At 40.1% G+C, this 23,683-nt stretch overlaps 1 protein-coding gene across 3 annotated transcripts; it reads left to right on the forward strand.

The window, feature by feature from the left end:
• Positions 1–11,457: 11,457 nt before the first annotated feature.
• sall4 (spalt-like transcription factor 4) lies at positions 11,458–23,633 on the forward strand. Of its 3 annotated transcripts, none has more exons than XM_077578180.1 (5): positions 11,458–12,751; positions 16,953–17,035; positions 18,739–21,159; positions 21,238–21,533; positions 21,845–23,633. In XM_077578180.1, exons 2-5 carry the CDS (start codon positions 16,969–16,971, stop codon positions 22,280–22,282), a joined length of 3,222 nt encoding a protein of 1,073 aa, XP_077434306.1. In that variant the 5' UTR covers positions 11,458–12,751; positions 16,953–16,968; the 3' UTR covers positions 22,283–23,633. The 3 variants fall into 3 exon arrangements, with proteins under 3 accessions (XP_077434306.1, XP_077434313.1, XP_077434299.1); XM_077578173.1 differs by lacking the exon at positions 11,458–12,751 and adding an exon at positions 16,854–16,881; XM_077578187.1 differs by lacking the exon at positions 16,953–17,035.
• Positions 23,634–23,683: the final 50 nt, after the last annotated feature.

The raw sequence follows: 23,683 nt of genomic DNA on the forward strand, positions 1-23,683 counted from the left end.
AGCCTGCAGGAGAGCAATATAACTTTATTGTGGTATTGGAGGTAGAGGGGTGTTTTCCAACTCAACATTGCGATCAATGAGCTTGCCCTCCGTTTTTACCATATGTTATGTCCATGCATTCAGTGGTGGCAAACCTGACCAGTTTTTTTCTTGTCTAATCAAATTTTGAAGGGATGGCAATGGTGTGCTATGTTTTTTTCCACTTGATGATGACCATTTGAATTGTTTTCCTTGGAAATTCTTTTATAGACTTCTCCTGACTGATCTTGATATCTAAAACAACGAGAGTCCCGTGACCCCGGGGAAACTCTCTGTTCTGTGAGATGTGATTATGAAAATGTCAGGAAAAGGCCACTAGAAGAGCTGTATTTAATCAGAGGCACTCAAAATGGAGCAGGTGTGCGCCATTCAACAGTTATAAGAAGCTGTGCACAATGTGTAGCCACTTTGTTATTTAAGTTGTACAAGGGAACGGCTGTCACAAGGTGTTTCACAGGACACATTTTTAGCATGTCTGTCCTACTACAGGTTCTGGGTTCAAATCTCAGCTCTGACCTTCCTGTGCGGAGTTTGCGTTTTCCCTTTCCACATTCCAAACACATGTTATGTTATCGAAGACTAAATTGTCCAGCGGTGAGAATTTAAGTGTGAAGCGTTGTTTTTCTAAATAAGTCCTGCAAGTCAGCTGTGGTAGGCTCCACCCCGGCCACCCCCCTGGCCACCCCCTGGATCCTGGATATTCAACAATTTTGTTAATGCCTACTAAATATTGGATTTCTCAGCCCCTGAAGCAGATAGAAACATAATTCCAAAAACATTTCAGAGCTTACACATGTGGCGTTCACATTATTATAAGCCTTTAATATATTTTTTTTATTTATTTTTTTATAATTATTTTTTTTTATAATTATTTTTTTGATATAATTTTTTTTTTTTATAATTTTTTTTGCCTACGTTAATGTCATGTTAGTGCTATGTTAGTCCATGAGAAGGCATACCGGTCATTTACAAATTGTTGTTATTTATTTGTATGTTTAATGTTCAGTGTTTTGGACAAATAAATGTGTGTAAAAGTAGACACAAAAAGAAGAAATTTGATGTATCAATCTTGTACAGTAGGAACAAGCTGACATTTTAAAATTAAAATTAATAAATAAGAACTACAGAAAACAATACAATAAAAACAAACAAAGGGTTCTTTTTAACCTGTATTTCTTGTACGAAATGGTCCATTCAGATATTACGATTGCATTCAATTATGATATCAAATACAGTTATAAAAAGCTGCAACAATACGATACGATACGATATGATATACTTTTATTTTCCCCGTGGGGAACTTTTTCCTGGACTCAAATCACATATCAAATAACATGAAACAATGTGATCATCAAAAAGACATTTATTAATGTGTGAACTTTGACATCCAACAAGATGCCAAAGTTCTGTTTACTAACACACCAACAAAAAAAACTACAGCTAATAGATTTTACCACAGGAAAAACAATGGGAAAAAAGTCGATTTTTGGTGAGGTAAGGCATCAACATAGTTTTTTGTTTGTAATACTTAGTCGTGAATTTCTGTTCGGTTTCCTTTTCTACTTATTGCGTACGGGTCAGTAACTGACATTTGCCTTATTGCCGCCAAGTGGCAGAAATCTATTGTAACTTAGCAACACATTGACAATTTGAACAGCTCAATGCATTGAATTCATAACATATTATTTTATGTAGCCCACTAGTCAGCGCTCGCAGCCCAAGGTTGGCATGCGAACGGTATGGCTACACGGTTAAGAACCACTTATTTAGACATTTTAGGTATGAACTTATGGCCACCCCTATATGAGTCATGGTTTCACCCTGGCCACCCCAATGAAAATTTTCTGGCTACGCCCCTGGGCTCCAACCCATAGAAAATGAATTGCTGATGGATTATTGAGTGTTTTATTGACTATGTGGGGTATTTATTATTGTTTGGTTACTTTGTCTATTACTTTATAATGATGTGTACATCTTTTAATGACACCATCTTGTTCATTATTAGTAGCTGTGGTAGTGTTATCACAGAAGCACAGAAGATCTATAAATGAACAAAACATAGAGAAGGGGTTTTTGTGTGCGTCCGCTACTGAAAACGGCGCTAAAGATGCAAGCACAAAGGCCACCACGAAGATGGGTGGCGGGATCAGAGGCTGTCAGCACGCTTAAACGAGCCAAGAGTCAGAGCTCAGGCCTGTATGGTGCTGGTGGTGGTGGGGGGGGGTGTCATGAATGGACTGTTTCCCCCGGCCTCTATAGCCCCCCGCCGGGCATTTGTAAAATGATTTGTGGCAAATTTGTTTAATCAAAATAGATGTGGGGGGTGAGGATACCCCTTCCTCCGTCAAGTCAGTGGCCCGCGTGCACATGAATGCTCACTGTTTGGTCCTCAGAGCTGACAGCAATGACGGTTATTGATCAGCCATTCAAACAAGTCACACAGGTTCAGACACAAAGGGAAGGACAAAGACATGTTCTTTATGACGCCACTCAGTCCAGGAGGAGGACTTGTTGCCTTTACTCCCTTCATTTGAAAATAGTTATTTCCCAGGGATTTTTTTAAATAGGTTTTAGGTGAACTAATGAATACACACACACTCGCACGCACGCACACACGCACACACGCACACACACATGATCACCCACATACAAAAAATAAATAAAAAAGGAGAGCAATGATGATGACATGTCAAATCGGTAAAATTACCGAATGAACAATACTGAGCTCTCCAGAGAAAAAAATAAAAAAATAATGAAAATAGGTATTTCCCATGGCCTTATTTACCAGTACGAGAAATGTTTTGTTGTCAGCTTTGAGAATGATTTGTAGCATAAGCATACACCAGCCTAAAAACCACAAGTGTCTGATGTGTCTAATCTGAAAAAAAACACATACAAGTAAGTTGCAGATTTTTTCAGTTATCATTAGCTATTTTAGTTCATGTTAGCAAGGCTAGCAAGTCAACACGTTGTTTTGACTGTAATAGTCAAGCCAACGCTAGCTTGTTCTTAAACATGCTACATGTAACATGTTTTATTTATTTTTCTGAGTACGAGCAATAAGTTAGTAAGAGAGGGAAACTGTTTGTGTGTAAGAAGGTTTTTGCTGTGCCAAGCTATGCAATTGGTATTGTCAACTATTGACAGTAAATTTTTGCTTTCGTACTTAAAGGGATTAGATTGCGGTATTTTAAGCCCTTCCACAGGTAACTATACATATATAGTTATATAGTAATAATTAAATCTTAAATTTATAGGGAGAATAGAACAAGGAAAGGGAGAAAAAAACTGAGCGGGTCGCAAACCGGGGATCTTCTGCTTACAGGGCAAGCACGTTAACCACTACATAATTCATACAGTTAGGTTCAGTAGCGCAGAGGTTTTAATTATAGTTTACAGTGTCAGCCAGAAAATTGTCAGTGCACTTTGGCATTGCAAATGTGAAGGATAATTCATTGCTTTGAATTCGTTGGGACAGAATGTTTATTAATAAAGGCTAACTTTTGTCACTATCGCATGGAGGGAGGTCTCAGAGAAAGTGGGCGTGCGTTTAGTCCGCAGAAGCGCTGCGGGGGTGGGGCCGCACGCAATGACGTCACAAAGTGAGCACCCGCTCGTTCTCTCAGGTTGGGAGGGGCTGGTGCTTGGAGAGGAGAATGACCTAGAATTTCTCATAGACGAGGAAAACACCACTTCGGCAGGAATTCGATTTTCACATGGCCAGAAACTCAAAAGGTTGATTTTTCACGTTATTGTCCCTTTAAGTACAAGACATTCTTATGATTACTTCAACTTGTAACACATCATTTTTTGAAACACAAGATCTGTATTTGTATTTCTATACAGTGTGAGTACTTTTGCCACCATTGTTCAATAAATTGTCAAGCAGCACGGTATAGTGGTTAGCACGTCTGCCTCAATTTCTGTACTCTGGTTCTCTCCCACATTAAAAAATAAATAAATAAAAGATTAATATTAGGTTACTGAAGAACTCTTTTTTTAAAATTAACTTTACACAACTTGGTAGTCTCATAGCAGCCCATTCTAGCTCAAACGGCCTCAAATTTTAATGAGATGTGTAAAAAGTAGCAAAGTTTAAGTTGAACTTTAGCTGAAGGTTACCTTTTAGCTTAATGCTTTACTTTTTCTTTTTTCTGAATGACAGAATGAAATTCTAGCGCAAAATATTCAAAGTGAAAAGCAAAATAATAAAAGGAAAGTGCTTCATCCTATTTGCCTCTACCATCTTGTCAGCTCTTAAAAAGGGAATGCGGGACAGGAAAAGTAATTGGCAGAACATCTCTATAAGTCCAGGTGTTTGGGGGGGGGGCGGTTAGCAGATGTTGGTTTTTGGTGGGTGGGTGTTTTGTCTCCCCCCCAGTCCTAACTATTGTTCCACTTTGAAGCCATTTCTGTGGTTGCCATGACAACCACAATACACTCATCCATGTGGCTGAATCACTCCCGCTCACATTGACTCTTTGAACTTGAGGGGGGGCAGAAAGATTATTTGGTCACTTTTGTTGCCCCAACATGATTCACAACATTTTAAGGATGGTTTTTTTTTTCATTTTAAAGCATGTGGAGATGGTCTTGAATGATCTGAACTACAGTGGCGGGGATTAAGACTTGCTTTCAGGAGGTTCTCAATGGTGGCTGCTGTAAAGCATTGAAGAGGCTGAAAACCCACCAGGTGTCTTTTTTTTAAGCACATTGAGGGCCAAGTGCTTTATGTTGCTTTGTGTATCTTTTGTATGGCAGGCAGGTTCACCCCCGACACACTCCAGCTGACAATAAAATTGGAGCGCAGCTTTTTGCTCATGCTTGCCACTAAAATGAACCCCCGACCCCCATTTTTGCCAACTATCTGTTGCAATCATTTTACTTCTGTATTTTCTATTAAGTCCTGTCATTATGATAATGTTTAATTACACAGTCATTTTGTATTCAGATGTTTTAAATTGTTTTTTTTTTTTTAATGTTTAATCAAGCATCTCCAATTGGAGGAGAGCCTTTTTGTTGATGCTCACCTTTTAAATTATTTCCCCCATTATCACTACGCTTTGTTATTGTTAATTTCATTGTCATTATCTATTTTTATTATGGTTCATTTATTATACTAATCATTAATAGTATATTTGTAAATGGATCTCTTTATCACTCAATATCTTGTGCAAACTTTCTGATATCATATTTCTAGCCCTGCCCTAACTTTCAGGAAAGATATGACATTCAATACTTACAGTATTTAAAAAAAAAAAAGTGCCTTTTCAATTCTTTTTTTTCTTTTTTTTTTGCCTCTGCCCACTCCCTCAAAAAATAAAATAAATAACAAGAAGTAAATTAAGTGTTTTCTGTAAAAACTGGGGTCGGCTCTAAAAAAAAAAAAAAAAAAGAGTATATTGTGGAGGTCTACTGCATCTACTTTTTGGCGTCTTCAGTTGAAATGAAAAAAAAATGTAAAGAACCCATCTAACAGCGTCCATTGTGCATTCTGGTGAGCTAATTAGAAGGAGAGAACTGTGTTGTCTCCCCAGCATTTCCCACCCTGTAAATGTTTATGACCCAGCAGCAGATTGCATCTCTGGATGGAGGGATTGCCCCCCTGCTGACTCACAGTTTGACAGGGACGGCCCAGTTCTTTCTATCTCTTTGTATTGGCTCTCCAATTCTGCCAGTTCCACCGCTCTCGAAACCACTACTTATTTTTGTTGCGTGTGTATTCTAAAACGTAGCCTTAATAATATCCCCATGACTCGAGCTTGTTGTGTGTCAAAAATGTGTAATATTATATTATCATTACTTTTATTGTTCATCATTGTAATGGTACTTCTTCCCACGTTCCAAAAACATGCATGTTGAAAATTCTAGATAGGTATACGAAACCACAAAATGCGAAGTGGGGATGCACCGATACAAATGCTCATACTGATGCTCTACGTCTTTACTAGTACACTGACTTGGAAGAAAGAAAAAAGCTCTGATACCACAACACTGATACTTTAAGGTAAGCATGAATGACATCACTGTTAGCTGACCGCAAATTATGAATTGCAAAACGGACAAACTCCTCCCAGGCGGCCTTAACGCTGCAAGTTGTTTTGAGCCCAGTTGCCGGTTCTTTCTCCAGACCGCTGCGCTCCGGTTGAGCCCAGCCGCGCTCCCGTCACGAAGATGCTGCAGCGTGGCACGTCAGGTAAAGAAAAGTCAACGATGATATGATAAAGTTCCGCTTCAGTTGTTCAGTCACAGTTTTATTTCAAAACCTTTGGTATTTTCAAGAAGCAGTCTTGGATTTCTTTTTACTTACTTTAACACACAACCTTCTTCGTCTCTTCTTTCTTATTCATCTATTTACTCACTGTATGAAATCCATTAGTGTTCTGTTTGAATAGAATAGAATAGGAGGCCTTTTATTGACATTATATAACAGCAGGTATACAACAAAATTGGGATTTCAATTTAATTAAGTCAGATGTGTGACAAGACTGTTAGAAAAAGTTGGATGTTAAAATGTCAGTAATGACACGTTACTGTAAAAAGTGTTACATTTCAGTAAAACTTATACCATTTCTAAGAACATGGTATGAACTTTTTTTTTTTTTTAATGAAACAATTAATTGCAAGACGTAATGTATCAGCACCCGGTATGGGTGAATGATCCAATTTAAGAATGTGTACTCGTTCTGAAAGTAGTGCTATATGTGCAATAGTGGCCCGTCGCTAATGAGAAGCATACTTGACCTATGAATAAACAGCTCATTTAACTCACATCAAACAAACTGTGTTTCCGTCTCACTTTGGTTAGGCCACCTGTTATTTATTCATTTTAATCATTAATTTTCATTACTTTTAAAGCATTTGTTCAATCATAACACTTTAACATGACTTCACGGTTCCCACCAATCACGGCCATACTTTTTTTTTTCCGCACGGTATCTTAGGAATGATAATGCTGTGCTCAACAGCCACATAAACTTGGCGGAATAGCGCTCATTAAAAGCAGCAGATTGGAGGCGCTTGTTGAATTTTGAAACAATGTAGAATGTGAGTGTGACCATAAGTGAAAGCGAGAGGCGGACACAGGTGACTTCTCTTCATACAGTGACTCTTTGTGCCCTTGCCCCCACAACACAACACTCTATTGTTTATTGATGGAGGCAGTTGTCATAGTCCTGCAATAACAAAAGCCTGACTATTGGTGTGTTTACCTCTGCACAGGAACCACTCGGCAATTCTCCATTAAATTACAGCCATGTGTGGCCCGCTGATGTCTCACCCGCCCCTCACCCGCCCGCACAAAACCTCCACCAGTGACACAGACTTTTTCAGCTGAAGTCCCAGATTAGATTTGTGGCTCCTCCCCCGACCCACATTTCATGAAATAGATCATATATTGCCATAATGTTGACATGTACACAAATCAGTCAAAAAAAATGACATTTTATATAAATGTACATATAAATGGGATATTTTGATAAGGAGTGACAGAACATCAAAGATTTGAAACTTTTATTAGAATGGTAGAAAACACGAGACATGTCCATGAATTCAAAAGTGGAAAAAGACCTCAATGATAATCAATGAAATTGATAATAGAATTTTTACACGACCACAGAACAATTTGGGCCTCGACCCTTAGTTTGGCTGCTGTAAATCTTCAGGACTTCCTGCCCTGCGTTACAGCAATGCAAGAGCTTGGAGCAGTGTATCAATAAGAGGAGCGCAGTAAACGTTACGTTGTGGAATGCCTCAGCACATCACTTCCACACGTCCCAACCCCCCACTGTCCCCCACCAAGGCTCTCAGTTAACGGTGTGAGACAAATAAGCGGTCATCTTGTTATCTGGGAGGACTCAGATCTGGTGTAAAGACGCGCACATTTCATACTTCCTGTTTCAAACTAAGTGTGAGCAGCATTTCAGCCATGCAAATTCTTCAGCTGCATACATTGAATGAATACGGGACTGCGTAAAAAGTATTAGGCCACCATTTTAACATTTGTAAGTGTTTTAAAGAGCATAGGCAATATAACACGCTGCACACATTAACCAAGGTTCATTTCCGCTTTTAACTTTCTTTGGTCAATGAAAGACATTATTATATTCATGTCACTCACCACACTAATAAAATAGTCGGTTTCCTTCTGGTTCTACCCTGCGTCGCCATATTTCACCATTTTTGTTTACATCTTTTCGTGTATTTCCAGTGGGTTGTGCACCAGACACACGGAGGCTGTCAGGCATAAATGTGCATGTATTATATATAGAAAGTATACACACGCTGTGGTATGTTCGCCATAGAGACACAAAATACTAGTGTGAAAACGGCATGGAGAAATTATTATAGTCAAGTGAGGCTTGTTTAGCGAGTGGAAACCTAAGATGGCCGCCGCACATACGAGTAGTTTAGACCCAGATTCATTGTGAAAGACAAACGAGGTACCCCAGTTGCATTTATTTGATTAAGTATTCGGGTTAGAAAAGGGGTAACCCAGGGGTCTTATTCGGGATTTTTAAAAATAAGAGCATTTTGGGGGTTTTGTGCATGTTTAAAACCCCAATATTGCCAGTATTTGTGTTTTGAAAGGGTTATTGACTGCATGTAAATTTAGTCTTTGTCAAGAAGCTGTTAAAATGTCTTTAACCCTATAATGCCAAACGGATCAGATTAAATACAAGACATTTTGAGCCCTCTATTTCACGAGTATAATGTTTTTTTCCCCATTAAAACCCCGATGTATATGATCTGACACATGCATTGCACGGATAATCCATTAGAGGGCAGTATCACCCATCTGATGGCACAGCCGTAGATTGAGAGAGTTTGGCCAACTACTATGCTGTGATTGGTCAACTGCTGGTCACATGACATATGGACGCCATATTGTTACCCTGCTGCTGCTTTCTCATAGTGTTTTGCGATACTTTCATGTTCCAATCATGCCTTGTTGCTTAGCATGGCGTTGCTTACAACGGCGCTGGCAGGTCCACTGGGAGCAAATCGGGGTTCAGTGTCTTGCTCAAGGACACTTTGACATGGTCACCAGGGGTGAGGATCTAACCCACAACCTCGCGGATGGGAGACGACCACTCACCCACTGAGCCATGCCGCCCCAATACATAATGATACATTCATTAGTACCATGAAAAATTGGCTTTATTATCAAATATCTTGCTTGTTATATCAGGATCCAAAGACAGGAGATAAAGTAATTACATGTAATCAGAGCTCTTATTTGAACATTTTATAAACACACTGATACATTTCCAGCATTCACAACATTGAAAATCAAAATCCATGTACAATAAAAATATGCCATGTACTAGTAATAGCCTGTATCATACATGCAGTGTACATTATTCCTTATATTATCCGCTTGTCAAATACCTCAAACGCTAAAAAATAAAACAAGGGGAAAATATAAAAGAAACTGTACACCTATAGTTTGTGAAAGAAAATTATCTAGTGTTTTGCATGCAAAACAATAAGCATGCGCATGGGATACACGCTTGAGCGCACGCCCCCTCCTGTGGGTAACAACATGGCGTCCGTGTTTTCAGTTGACCCAGACTCTCTCTATATTCGGCTCTGGCTGATGGCTTTTCCAGCGACCTTGCAAGATCGCCCCAATTGAGAAAAGAGAGACACCTATACTTATTAATAGTCAGAAATGTTCTTTGACTTCTTTCTGATTTTTGGATAATACTAATATGATTGATATGTCTTTTTATTATTATATTTTGACAGTTATAAATGTAAAATGGTCAAATTTAAAGCATTGTGACCGGCCGGCTGTATCAAAAATGACACATATCAAAAGTCATATGTGGAAGTTTTTTTTGTTTTTGTTCAAAATGATCAATAAATACTCTCTTTACAAAGAATCAGACTTTTTTCTCATATATTTCATGGTTCAGGCTTAGGATTAAAACAACAAAAGTAATGGTGGCTTTTTGACACAAGCACTGTATACATTATATGTATTCATTAGGCTGCATACTAGATATTGACTGTTCACATGTGGCAGTTATGTGAGTGTTTTCAAAAGGGATGTGCACAAACATCCAACAGCTTCCCCCACATGCGCGATGCCCTCTCGCTGCATTCTAGTGAGCGAACAAAAGCACAAGCTCGTGAAAAGCGGAACATTTGAAAAAAGGCAGCTCACCGATCAATCGCCATAGCAATCTGACCATATTGTTGTCCATCCATCTATTTTCCGAGCCGCTTATTTTGCCGGAAAATAGCTTTCGATGTTCAAACCCCCTCAAAAGAAAAACAACAAGTCAACGAGCTGCATGGACAATCATTATACTGTCTAACCCCGAACTTGTACAAACTGTTTATAGGTACGAAAACTCAAAAATTAGGTTGTTATGTTGATGACCAAATGATGACCAATTGGACACCTAGAATGCTTTATGTCATTAAGATCCATGCTGAACAACAAATACAATCATAAAATCTTGCTTTCTTAACAAATGTAGTAAAAATAAATACTTGAAATTTGTGGATTCTTTCTGCAGTTGTACCGTTTAAACAGCAAAAGAAAAAAAAACAGGTTACGCAAGTGTTTAACAAATAAATACATTGCACATGCAGGACCTAAATTCTTATATTTGGCGACTTCTCACGTCAACGTGAAGTTGTTCATCCTTTCATCTTTTACGGTCTTGAAAAAAAAACATGTTACCTCCACAAGTGGATGACTGTCATTGGGTTTTTTTTAAGCCAATGTTGTTGTCCAATCTTTCATCTCCGTCAATGCGAATTGACCATTGTAGGATGGGTGACCTTGTCAAGGACTCTGTTTCTTTCTCAGCAGTGTTGTTCTTGTTTTTTTCCTGTAATATGTTGTTACAAAATAGCTCCTATTGGTGACAAAAGGCAGGTGAAGAGCCAAGGATCTTTATGGTTATTGCTTGATACCTCAAGCACAAGTTTTCATCTCTGTCACTGTATTTGTTGTCTGTTAACGGCATTTGGTAGTAATTCTTTTTAGGAGTCATGGCTTAAGCAAGAATCCATTATATTTTGGTGATGAACTGGATATACAGGAATGTATTTCTAACAACCAGATGGACAAACAAACACTTGTTTAACAGTCCTGTCTGGGCGGAGGTCTGCATGGCTGAGTGACATTCTATTACAGCATTGCTAAAATAACAAATCCAGTGGGGGACTACGAATTTTGCTCCAAGGCGGCAGTGGTGGGTGTGGGGGCAAAAGCTTTTTTTGCTCAAGGGCCACATTTGGTCATTAAAACAGGGAGATTGTGTGGAGAGAGAGTTAAAAAAAACAAAACTATTTTTTTATTTTAAAAATGTATTATACACTGCACATATTTATATTTTTACATATCATATTTTAAAATATGTAATGTTGTTGAATTTAATGAGTCTAGTTCAGTTCTGTTTATGCAATTGCATTACTCATAATTGAATCATAATTATTTAAATATTTGATAAAATAATTGTAAAATGTTGATCTAAATTAGGGCTGAACGATTTCAGGAAAAGGTTGAATTCTGTTTTTTCTTACAAATACTGCGAATCTGATTTACTTCCTGATTTATTTATTTATTTTCAAAATTAAGCTTAAAGGCATTATTAGTACATCATAACCATCAAAACAAAAGCAATTACTTTCTGGGGCGTAGTGGCCATTGGGAAATTCGGGAGTTTCCCAAACAGACTGTCCATTCCAGGCAGAAATTGTCACAACGGATATGTTTTGCCGCATGTTGGCCACCGTCCGCCGAATAGGTTGCCCCCATGTCGGATGCTGTTTGCGCACGCCCATACCCCCATTGACAAATATTCCCATAACAAATTTAAATCCCAGTAATCCCTGATTACTCTACATTACACAAATATTGTTCTTTATCTGGAATCTGGATTTTAATCAAAAACCAATAAAAAGGCCAAAATTGATTGTACCATTTTATTTAGTGATTTCCAATAAACCATTGACAAATTATTTACAGCGACTCTTGATGATGTAAATTTTTCATGTCAGATGAAAGAACGGAGTGAGCCATATGTGGCCCCCGGCTCTTCTTTGGCCACCCCTGCTCTATTTCAGGATGCTTGTCGACCTCTGATTTGTTTCACAACTCTTCTATTCCCTTAGGAAATAATGGCAAGGGAATGAACCTGCAGCAGGGTCAAACTCTTACCATCTTAAAACCTTTATTAACCATTTTAAAACATTTTAATGTTCTTCAGGGTAAAATAAAAAGAAAAAAGGAAGCTTTCACTCGCTGGCGTGAACTTATAGACAAGGAGGGATTTCCAACCAACGCTGCCTTGGCTTTGTTCCTGCTGGACTAGTAAGTAGCTTCCAATGCTCAAATCGGAATGCTAATGCTAATGTTAGCTATTGGAAATTAGCTTGGTAGTAATAAATAGCCATCATCTTGATCATTTACAGTTCCATCCATTTCACGATGCTATGCGCTGGTCCTCTTGGGAAATGTGGTCTTCTTTCTGGCAAAACACTACCGCTTTTGTTCATATGGTGCCACTATATTCAACAAAGACTGATAGTTCTTGAGTATTGCTTTAATGTTGGGTTTATGTAATATGAATTAAGCAGCAAAATCCACCTTTTTTTTATCCATCTCAGGGAGCGGCCATTTTGCCACTTGCTGTCGACTGAAAATGACATCCCAGCTTGGAAACATCACATGACCAAACCTAGAAAACAGGTGAGCCGTGATGGTTGATGATTACCTACCCCTTTAACTCATTCAATACCATAAATTCATTTAAGAAAAGATTATTAAAAATTAGGTACGACAGGCAATTAACATTTTTTATTGTAATTAATCATATGACTTCACTAGTCAACTCACGATTAATCGCAAATTTTATATCTGTTCTAAATGTACAATGAAAACAAATTCTAGGTTTTCATACTCTTGTTAACAAAAGTGGGAAAAAAAATTAACTAACAGAATTAGTTATAATGAATTTTCAACGTTTATAGCCGTCAATGGCAGTGAATGAATTAAAAAAAAGAAAAGATTATTAAAAATTTGGGGTGTCAGGTGATTAAAATTTGAACCATAATTAATCGCATGACTTCACTAGTTAACTCACAATTAACCACACATTTTATATCTGTTCTAAATGTACAATAAAAAATTCTAGCTTTTCATATTAACAATTAACAAAAGAGGGAAAAAAATGTTAAACTAATAGAAATCGTTCAAATTAATTTTTGACGTTTTCAGTCGCCAATGGCAGTGAATGAGTTAAAGGGGCAGTCAAGTTAAAAAAGGCTTCTTCTTTTTTTAGTATATGTTATAATATGTACACACCTCTATTAGTCTAAACTGCATTTTGACTATTATTGTGTTTGTGGAACGTGAATAACTGTCAAATTTTAAAGTAGAAGGCACTTGGATCAAGCTGTTACTGTTCGCTTGCATGCATCTACAAAACTACCAACACTCGGTCTAACCCGCCCCCTCGCAGATTTATGCTACTCACCGTGTCAGACTTGCGCCGGTCACAAAAATAGAACCCTTTGGACTCTATTTTCATAGGCAGGAGCACGTGCTCAGCGTAAAAACTGCCGCATCTTCATTTTCGTCACAACTGTTGCGTGAGCCTGTGTGTAAAAAGGGGTGGGTTGCCACAAAGAGATGCACGCCAGGGTGGGAAGGCGGTCTCCAAGTGTCTACTTTCCAGCGGCCAACTTGATATCATCTGCTAGTGCAGATCTTCATGCAGTTCCTTATAAACATACTTTACGCATGCTGATCTCCTCCATGGACTTGCAGGTCTGGTTCTGTTTCTGCAATGTAAGCCGCACGCCTCACGCTTCACCTGCACTGAATTTAAAGATATTAAGAGGAGCCGCTTCGATTGGCCGTGAAGTCGGCTCCCACAACGGCGCAAATTAACATTTCGAACTGCGACCGTCTACAAAAATACAAAAAGAGAGAAAACTCTACCCATGCACATGGTTAGACTACAATTTGCGCTCAATTTGTGCTGGGCACGAAAATAGGTCTTAACTTGAACATCAAAGATGTAGTTTGAGGGTTGATATGCATCACTGCCACAAGCTTGAAAATAAGTTAACCACTTGTAATTGTACAAAGTAAAATAACACAAAATTGATAAGTGATGACACTGGAGTCTACAAATAACTTACTGTGTATGTTCTTCTTCTAATGTTCTTAGCCTTGTGAGGCCATTCCTTCTTTTGGAAAACTGTAAGTGTTGGGGGGGAAAAAGACACAAAGTAAAACATGCAGAAAGTTAATTATTTGTCGCTCACTGAGCTGAGGCAGTCCATGATGCCATACAAGACAGCAGTTTAAGCTTTCAAAGGTTTGGGCAACTTAAGTGAAAGGTAACTTTTCACAGAAAAGCAAAAAAAAAACAAAAAAAATTCAATTCTGCACTACAGGGAGCATTCCACTTTATGTTCCACTGTTTATAAATGTAGATCAAGAAGTGTTTGGGAACTGACAAAGTTGAATATGTTGCCTGCAATATATTACTTACTAAAAGGTTCGGGTGAAATTTTAGGATGAACATAAAATGCACTATAACCGTTACAGGTGAACTTTATTTGACCTTTTGAATAGGTTTCACAAAAATGTTTTTTTGTATCATTTAGGAATGACCTCCATTTTCTGATGCTCAAAAGTGTTTGCACAATTGGTAGATTTGTAAATACATCTGTGATTTATAGTATCTGGATGAAAATGATTTGCATTTTACTATACTCAACTTTTCACTAGACCATATTGGTGCTGTTGACGTTAAGTATTCCCTATGGGTGGTAAGGGGGCATGGTTGTACGCACACAGACGCAGAAGAAGAAACAAAACAGCGTATTCAAGCATACTTTCTTATTGGGGCCATAAAGCGTCTAGACAGCACTCCCTTTTTTTTTCACCTTCAGCCGAGACCCTCAAAGAGCATTTGGTCGTCCAAGTGTTTGGGCCACTCTTTGTCTGCAGGGTCATTATGTAACACTTATAAGACTCACATTCGAGTCCTTGTATGTTAAATGTAATTTTTGCATGTTTTTTTTTTTTTAAAGCATACACTATCAGAACTGCAAAAATAAAAACAAACTGTTCCAAATTGCTCACTGTGACCATATTCTGACACAAACCACAGGAGTCATTCCCATTGAAACGTTGCCAACACCATACTGTAGGTCCTGAGGAATCTTCTCCCTCTCCTGCAGCTCATCCTAAAACAATGGCCGTTCCCCCAAAAGTTCCCACGCAACGCGTTTGATCTCAGCTGACCCCTCGAGTGTCTGCGCAGTAGAGTTTGGACCCGGCATGGAATGTCACTGGTATGCCAAAAATAAATTCCTGTCTGTGTGCGTGGGCAGACTTGGAGACCGTAAATGAAAAAGTTAGTGTTTGATACAATTGTAAAGAACAAGTCATTTTGTGTGTCACCGATTTTTCAGATGGGCAGTGCGCTTATTACAAGTAGTCAATTGAATTCAACAGTTTCATATTAAATGGACTGTTTGTGCTATAGGTGATTGTTGTGCACCACTGGGTCTGGATAACATTTCTTTTTGAGGAACTAATATAAAGTTTGTTCCCTTCTCTCCGGTGCTGTGTGGTAAATTTCTGGGAGCTCTTTTTCTTTTCTTTTCTTTTGGTGGATGGTTGTCTATGCCTACAAGGTGAATGCTAATGAGATGCATTAGCAGCATATTAGCTCAATTCCAGCTTTGTGTATTTATTGTACGTTATTGGAACGGTCATACTTTTTGTTTTAGTTTGTAATTTATATCCTGTTCAAGTGAGGGAATTCATTCTACATTTATTGTGGCGACCATAGAAAACTAGAATGACACTCAGTAGAGCGAATCTTTCCGCCAAGGCCAAACTGTTAAGGGAACAGAAAAATTGTGTGGCTTCATATTTGTGTTTAAACTGTTTTACTATTTCAACATAACTGCTGTGAAATAGGTCACCAAATGTTATTAAACTGATATTTGCACAATACTGTATGTCAAGTGATTTTATATTCTAAAGTTACTTTTCATGAATAGGTAATACGACACAACCAAACCAGAACAGTTTCTACTGCATGTCGAAATATTTCTCACTATTCTTGGAAACCAGTAGTACTAGTCGTCTAAAGATTTCATGAGAAAAACAATCAATCAACTAGTGTTGTGTTCACACACATCCTTGGCAAGAAAACGGATTTAGATTCCTGCAGTATATTCCAAAAAACTCCTCAAAGTGCCTTGCTGTATGTATGAAGTCATCCCTTAAAGTTAATCCAAAACAGACAAAACAGTACAGTATTTGCTCATCTGAGAATAATGCATTTTTATTGTTTAAAACATTTAATTATAATCAATCAACCCATTGTTTAATTTAAAAAGTTGAATATGTGTATTTTTTGTTATTTTATTAAATAATGTTTTGTTATTATTTATAAATAAAGTGTGTGGCAAAATTGAATAGGGTCAACTAATTTGGTATTCTGGTTAATATGATTTGGGCTTCATTGTATGAGGAAAAAAAGGATTTGGGTTGATATATTTGGAATTTTGTGGACTACTGTATTTGGGTTTCACTTTCCTATGATGCAGAAGCAGGCCAATGAGTTGGGCGTCATTAAGCCGGCCTCCGTGCGGCGGGCCGGGCCACTGGCAGACCTCCTCCCGCCCCCTTCATCGATGAGGTAGTGGGCTTGCTCATTTGAATAATGTGAGACTACTTGGACCGGAGCCAATCAGCTGTCGGGGCACCACGATAACTCGCAATGCATTATTGATAATAATAATTACGTTGACATGCGCATTTGAGGAGGTAGGAGAGCGGGGGTGGGGGTGAGTATTTTTTTTAAGGCCAAAAGAATTTGTAGAAGAAGAGGAGGATAATTGTGCGGAACTCTTTGTAGCCCAGATGGTTGCAGCATGTCGAGGCGTAAGCAAGCCAAACCGCAGCACATCAACTCGGACGAGCCCACGTCTGCACAAAATGGTGAGTTTTACATGGAATTAATTGTTTTAATGGTTCCGCTCGCGCCCTTTGACCTATTTGACTGTGCTGATCTGATCGAAACTCTACAAATGTTACTCAGTTGTGGGTCTAAATATGAGGTAACTCGAAGTCGATCGTTAAGCCACTCAAACTTATTTCATTCAAAATACCTGTTGCTTTTTCTTCCACCTTTGGAGGGGGTGGTGTTGAATTAAGTTACCCGGACGTGAAATGAAACTTTTAACACTTAGAAGCCGGTTCATCCGTAAAATAAGTATTATTATTTTTTTATTAATGAAAGTTTGTTTAATGTCGCCTCTTCGTGACGAATCTGCTCTCCCGAATCATAAATCGTGTTTTCATTTGGTTTATTTAATCTTACCCATTACAATGAAAATTGCAGTTAAAAAAGAAGAAGATTTTTCACATTCACTTGCAAACGTTCCAACTTCTTAACAAATGTAACTACCACCTTAACAATAACAAAAAAAAAATGTATGAAATGGCACTCGGAGTAAACTGACCCAAGGCAATAAATCCCCCAGTTTAATGCATGACTGTTTCCTTTGGTACGTATGTGGGGGGTGGGGGATGGAGCAGTGGCCCTTTTAGTGGAGCCTGTTGGGTGGGAAGGGTGTGTGTGTGTGTGTGTGTGTGTGGGGGGGGGGGGCGGGGGGGGGGGCGCTCTCTCTCTCTCTGTTACCCCCCCCCCCCCCCCCCCCTCCAATAGAGGAGAGCTCACCGTTTTCTGTGAATGAAAAACTTGAAAAAGCTATATTGGACTCTGTCGTTGCGCAGTTTTAGTCCATCAAAAAGGACAAGAGTAGGCGGATAATCTACTGCCTCAGTTTAGGTTCTGCAGCCATTAGGGGCGGGAACTAGCACTGTGATGTATTTGAGATAAGAGCTCATGCGTCGTATTGTGCGCAAATGTTCGCAGTTTCCCCCTGGGATGAGTATGGTAATGCATCTAGTGCATGTGTGTGTGTATTTGTGCTGTGACACCGTTCCAGTACCTCCTGCAGAGCAATTATCAAGTCCAACAGTTTCTTTGGGCAAATGCAAACAGGTGGTCTGCCCCCTTTCCCCTACTCGCAAGGCATTAGCATTTAACAATACACCCAGTTGTTGTGAAATGGAGACAAATTAAAATGCACATTTGTCGGTCCTTGAGCAATTCACACTGCTCCCGTTTGTTTTTAGTTAGTTTAGCTACCGGGAAAAAATAAAACGTACACTTTTTCTGACAGTGGTTCCACTGCATTCCTGCTAACTGCTTATTGTTGTCATGTGTTTGTTCTATAGCAGCGTGATTTATTTTAAATACCAATGCTTCCTTATGCTCTTGCACATTGTTCAGATTCATGTTAAAAGTAGTTGGTTGCCCCCTGCTGGCCTTGTGGACAAAAGGTCAATTCAAAATTGCTCAAGGGCTCTTAACAGTAGAAAATAGTTTAGATGGACACACATTTTACAGTGTTAAGTGCTATTGTTAGGAGTTTGCTATTTATGTAGTTAAAAAAATTTTTTTTTACAATAATATGACAATACAATTTTTTTTTAATTTAAAATTGAAAATGGGTTCAGTGGATTTGTACAGGCCTCACTGTTAAAAAAAACAAAACAAAAACTTGTTGATTGGTACATTGCTATGTTCAGAAGAAACTATTATTTAAAGACTTATATCTTCCAACCCCCACCAGGCCTTCTACGAGATGATCCAGCCCAGGAGACCGACGAAGTGAAAAGGTTAAGAATGGACCAGACTCGGATCTGCAACAAGTGCTGTGCCGAATTCTTTGACGAAGTAGAATTTTGGGAGCACGAAAAGAACTGTACTAAAAGCCAGCAAGTGCTCATCATGAGAGATGCTGATGGCAGTGAGGTGACGGAGGAATATTCACAAGGTTCTCCCGAAGGCCCCACCAGTGACCATGACGATAGCCGGTCCAGCAGCCATTCCCTAGCTGCTGCCAACGCTGATCAAATAGAAATACCTGAAGATGAGTCTAACATGCACATAGAGGACCAAGAATATATGTCTGACACACACTTCCAACATTCCCCAGAGATGCAGGATCCAAACACTTTTGAACCCACAACTACTGACACTCACGTTTCCGTCTCCCACACTTCTTCAAATACAACAGCTCTGTCGTCGCAGGACGCCCTCCAGGTCATCCCCATGATCTTGGAACAGTTGGTGTGCCTCCAGCAGCAGCAGCTACAGCAAATCCAGATCACAGAACAGATCAGAATCCAAGTGGCTATGATGACTCCACAGGGTCTCCGGTCATCTGTGGGGGCAGCCGTGGATCCCCTGAAAGCCCTTGGCGCGCATCTCTCCCAGCAGCTTTCTGCTGCTGCAGCATTGATAGGAAAAAGGACTGGTAGTCAGAATCTGTCAATGGAGGCATTGAAGCAAGGTAAACTGCCTCTACCCGGTGGCATGCCAACCTCTGTGCCTGCGGGACTGAGTGCAATGACCTCTAAAATTGACATTTTGAAGGGCATTCCGGATCTGGCTGGCCGTTTACCAGCACTACTTCCAGAGACGCCAGCCGTCGCAGGTTTCCCGGGCACCTTCAGCGGCATCCAAGCAGGGATTGATTCGAAAAAAGCAAAGGGAAAGCTGTTGAATCTTCCGGTAGAGGTAAAGACTGGAGAATTGTTGTACAAGCACAAGTGTAAGTACTGTGGAAAGACCTTTGGCAATGACAGCGCTCTTCAGATTCACCTGCGTTCGCACACTGGAGAAAGGCCCTTCAAATGCAACATATGCGGAAACCGCTTCACAACCAAAGGGAACCTCAAAGTGCATTTCCAAAGGCACAAAGACAAGTATCCCAACATCACCATGAATCCTCATCCGGTGCCCGAACACCTTGACAGCATTCCCACCAGCAGCGGTATTCCATTTGGTATGTCGGTGCCCATGGAAGAGTCGAATGAAATTAAGCCAATACTTGGTCATCCTGCTGCTGCTGCTGCTGGGTTCCATTCTTCATCGCTCTCTGGATTCAAGACATTTGATGGCTTTGGCGCTGGGGACCCATTTTCCCAGAGACCCTCGCCATCAACAAGTGATGGATCCCCATCTGTTTCCTCGAACGTCTTTGGCCACGAGACAGGTATGAACACCCAGAAGGATGCTAAGGAGCTCCTGGGAACACTGCATCACATGAATGGGAATGCCATGTCTTCGGAGCAAAGCTCTGGCACTGCAAAGCTTCAGCAGATGGTGGACTGCTTGGAAAAGAAGACAAACGATCCCAACGAGTGTGTCATCTGCCACAGAATTCTCAGCTGCCAGAGCTCGCTTAAGATGCATTACCGCACACACACCGGGGAGAGGCCATACAAATGTAAGATCTGCGGTCGTGCCTTCTCCACCAAAGGCAACCTGAAGGCCCATTACGGGGTGCACAGGGCCAACACTCCTCTTAAAATGCAGCACTCCTGCCCCATTTGCCAGAAGAAGTTTACTAATGCTGTGGTTCTGCAGCAGCACATTCGCATGCACATGGGCGGCCAAATCCCCAACACCCCAGTGCCGGAAAACCACTTTGAGGCCAATGACACAATAGAGTCCTCCCCATCAAAAGAAAAAACTTTGGACCTCAATGGTTTTGAAGCAAACATGGAAGCTCCAGAACCCAAGGTGAGCGCTCTGAAGCCAAACGAGAACTCCGACTCTCTCACGTCTGCCGCAGACGACCAGAAGCATGCCGGCCCCGCCATGTTTTCCAGCCTTGATGTCTTGAAGAATCTCACTTCTACTCTTGCACTAAAAGGACAGGGTAGCACTCCGTCTGACAGCGAGGGGACACCCAAAGAATCCCCGTCTGTTCCCAGAGAGCAGGAATATCAGAATGGTCCCGGACCCGTTTCTGACTCTGCCATGTCGTTTCATTGCACCTCTCCTATCAACAACACCAGTACCCTCAAGTCTCCGGAATCTGCTGCAGAAGAGTTTGCTCGTAACGGGTACAAACCGGACCTCGAAGGACCAACTCAAGATGGAAGTGAATCAAGTGGAGCTCTTGACCTCACAGCTTCAAGCAGCTTTATCCCAAAAGCTATCAAAGAAGAACCTAGTGTGCCATTCACAAGTGGAGAATACGGTGAGCTACTCAATCGAGGAAATATTGTAGTTGTTTTGATTTTTTTAATGACTCTAATTCCCGTTTTTGTATCAACAGTTGCAAGTAATATGTCTTTCATGAGGATCCCATCAAGTCTGGAGATGAAGATTCCTCAAGAGAACCCACTAGGCACCCATGGTTTGTTTACATCTCAAATGCCCCCGGGGACAGTCATACCCTCGCCAGTCCCGACGGCACCGCGTCGCTCCTCCAGACAGCATGTTTGTAACGCGTGCGGGAAGAACTTCTCATCTGCCAGCGCCTTGCAGATTCACGAGCGCACCCACACTGGGGAGAAGCCTTTCGCCTGTAACATCTGCGGCCGGGCATTCACCACCAAGGGAAATCTAAAGGTATATTTTGCCATGAGTGTCAATATTGCCAACTTCTAAATACCTGATGTCACTCTCTGATAACAACTTTGTATTTCTAGTCAAACCTATCTATATGTTTATCTTAACCCCGAAAACTGAAAATTGTCTTTGATCTTAGGTACTTTATGTGTTAAAGAACACCGACGACACTTTAGTCTTCAGTGAACATAACGATTGCTCTGGCGGTCATTTTAAAACATTTTGTTTTCATTTGGTTGTTTATCATCAAATACTCACATAATGTACTACATGGATGGGTTTGTATTTACGGAGTTTTGTATCCCCTTCAGGTACATATTGGCACCCACATGTGGAACAACTCCTCGAGACGTGGTCAGCGTCTATCCCTGGATAATCCCATGGCTCTTATGGCAATGAGCTCTGAGCCGAAGATGTTACCAGAAATGTTGCAAGCCCCCAAAGAACTCGCTGCTCCACCTATGAACTTTGACCCATCTATGTGGACCCAGTACACTCCGGCCTTTAGTGGCGGTCTGACCATGAAGACCAACGAGATCTCGGTCATCCAGGGGGGAGGTATCCCCCTCCCCGGGAGCCCTGCGGGCGGCGCCCCGCTGATTGGATCCACCGGAGGCCTCATGAAGATGGACGGATCCCACTCAGGCTTGCCGGCCTCCATGGCCGAAATTGAGAAAAACAGCTCTGACAGTGTACCAAAATCCCAGTTTCCACATTTCATGGAGGAGGGGAAAATTGCAGTCAATTAATCACCTGAACTCTGACCCTGAATGTCTTCTCGCAAATGAGGTACAGTCGTGGAATTCAGCATAGGTATTTTCCCCGTAATCACATCACTCATTCAATTGATTCTATAGTATTGCGTTTTAGTTGATTTAATGTAAACTACTGTAGTTGTATTTTATATGAATATATACGGGTATTTTTTTCTGTGAACTTTTCCCCCCCCGCCTACTCAAAAGTTTGAATGTAAAACTTTACTTGAAACTGCTTTAATTTCAATGTCTTTTTTTTTTTAATATACTTTTTGAAGGATTTGGACTTTAAGGGCTTGACTTTTCAGGTCAGTTTCTCAGCGCTCATAACTTTGGCATTGTTAACCGTATTGGTCCAGAATGACTACTTTCCTTCCTATTGTGTGCCAGTTATTTTATGAAATGGTCTGTTTTTGTAGTGTAGTATTTCACATTGAAGGGGCATTTGGACTGGTTACTCTAGTGCCCTGCAGGTTGCATACGTATTAGTTTTGAACAATGTAAGTAATGGAAAGGACTAATGGTTCTACCTGCCAAGTGCCTAACTTGAATTGCGTGTGTTGCTGTTGTCTTTCAATACACCAGAGGGTTAATTTAAAGGTTCTGGTAGAATTAATTATTATTTGTACCATGTAGCATTGCTTGTGTATCAGATTTACATCCAGAACTCTGTCTGCTGCCTTTGTGTTTTCTTGTAAAGCGGTGTCATAATATTGTTGGCTGAGCTCCAAATGCAGAATATTGTCCAGCCTGCACTTTATTTGAGGTTTATACGGTTACATTTATTGTTGCATCTCAGTCTCACTGCTTAATGCTGTCTTAGTTGGACAAAGGGCAAAATTACAATTTTGTCTCAGAGGTTTGCCAGCGCTCAGATTTGAATGATCTTCAAATTGTAGCATTTTAATTTATTTACACAAGGCTTGAGTTTTGGGGGTAAGATCTACCTCATTTAGATTTTAGTTTGCTACACCTCCTTTTTCTCAAAGTTAACTGTACATTTCTCTCCCAATACATTCTCGAGTACATATATATTATTTTCTACTCTAAATCTGCTGTGTTGAACTCCAATGAATGTATCACAGGACACTTTACACAAGTCAGAACGCTCAGAGTTCCTTTGAAGCCCCCTGCTGTACATTCCTTAGTAAATATGCATTTGCCAAGTTGTGCCTTTTTTGTTAACGAACCTTGTCAAAACTGCTTTTCAAAGATGTTTCTACAATACAATTCAATGTTGAGCCAGTGTGGCTTGTTTACAGGTGCACATTGTTTTGTCCCCCCCAAATGTTTCCTTCAACTGTGTTTGCTGGTTTTGAACAATAAAGTCCTCACTTTTTTCAGACGAGCATTGTCATTAATTCACTAATGATTGCAAATACACCGATTTTGAAG

Source organism: Vanacampus margaritifer, chromosome 1, assembly GCF_051991255.1.
Source record: "Vanacampus margaritifer isolate UIUO_Vmar chromosome 1, RoL_Vmar_1.0, whole genome shotgun sequence".
Classification (NCBI taxonomy): Eukaryota; Metazoa; Chordata; class Actinopteri; order Syngnathiformes; family Syngnathidae; genus Vanacampus; species Vanacampus margaritifer.

Coding starts and splice junctions, on each gene's coding strand:
- sall4 (XM_077578180.1), top strand. CDS start 16,969: ATGTCGAGGCGTAAGCAAGCCAAACCGCAGCACATCAACTCGGACGAG. Junction 21,160..21,237: donor ATTCACAAGTGGAGAATACG/GTGAGCTACTCA, acceptor TTGTATCAACAG/TTGCAAGTAATATGTCTTTC. Junction 21,534..21,844: donor CCACCAAGGGAAATCTAAAG/GTATATTTTGCC, acceptor TATCCCCTTCAG/GTACATATTGGCACCCACAT.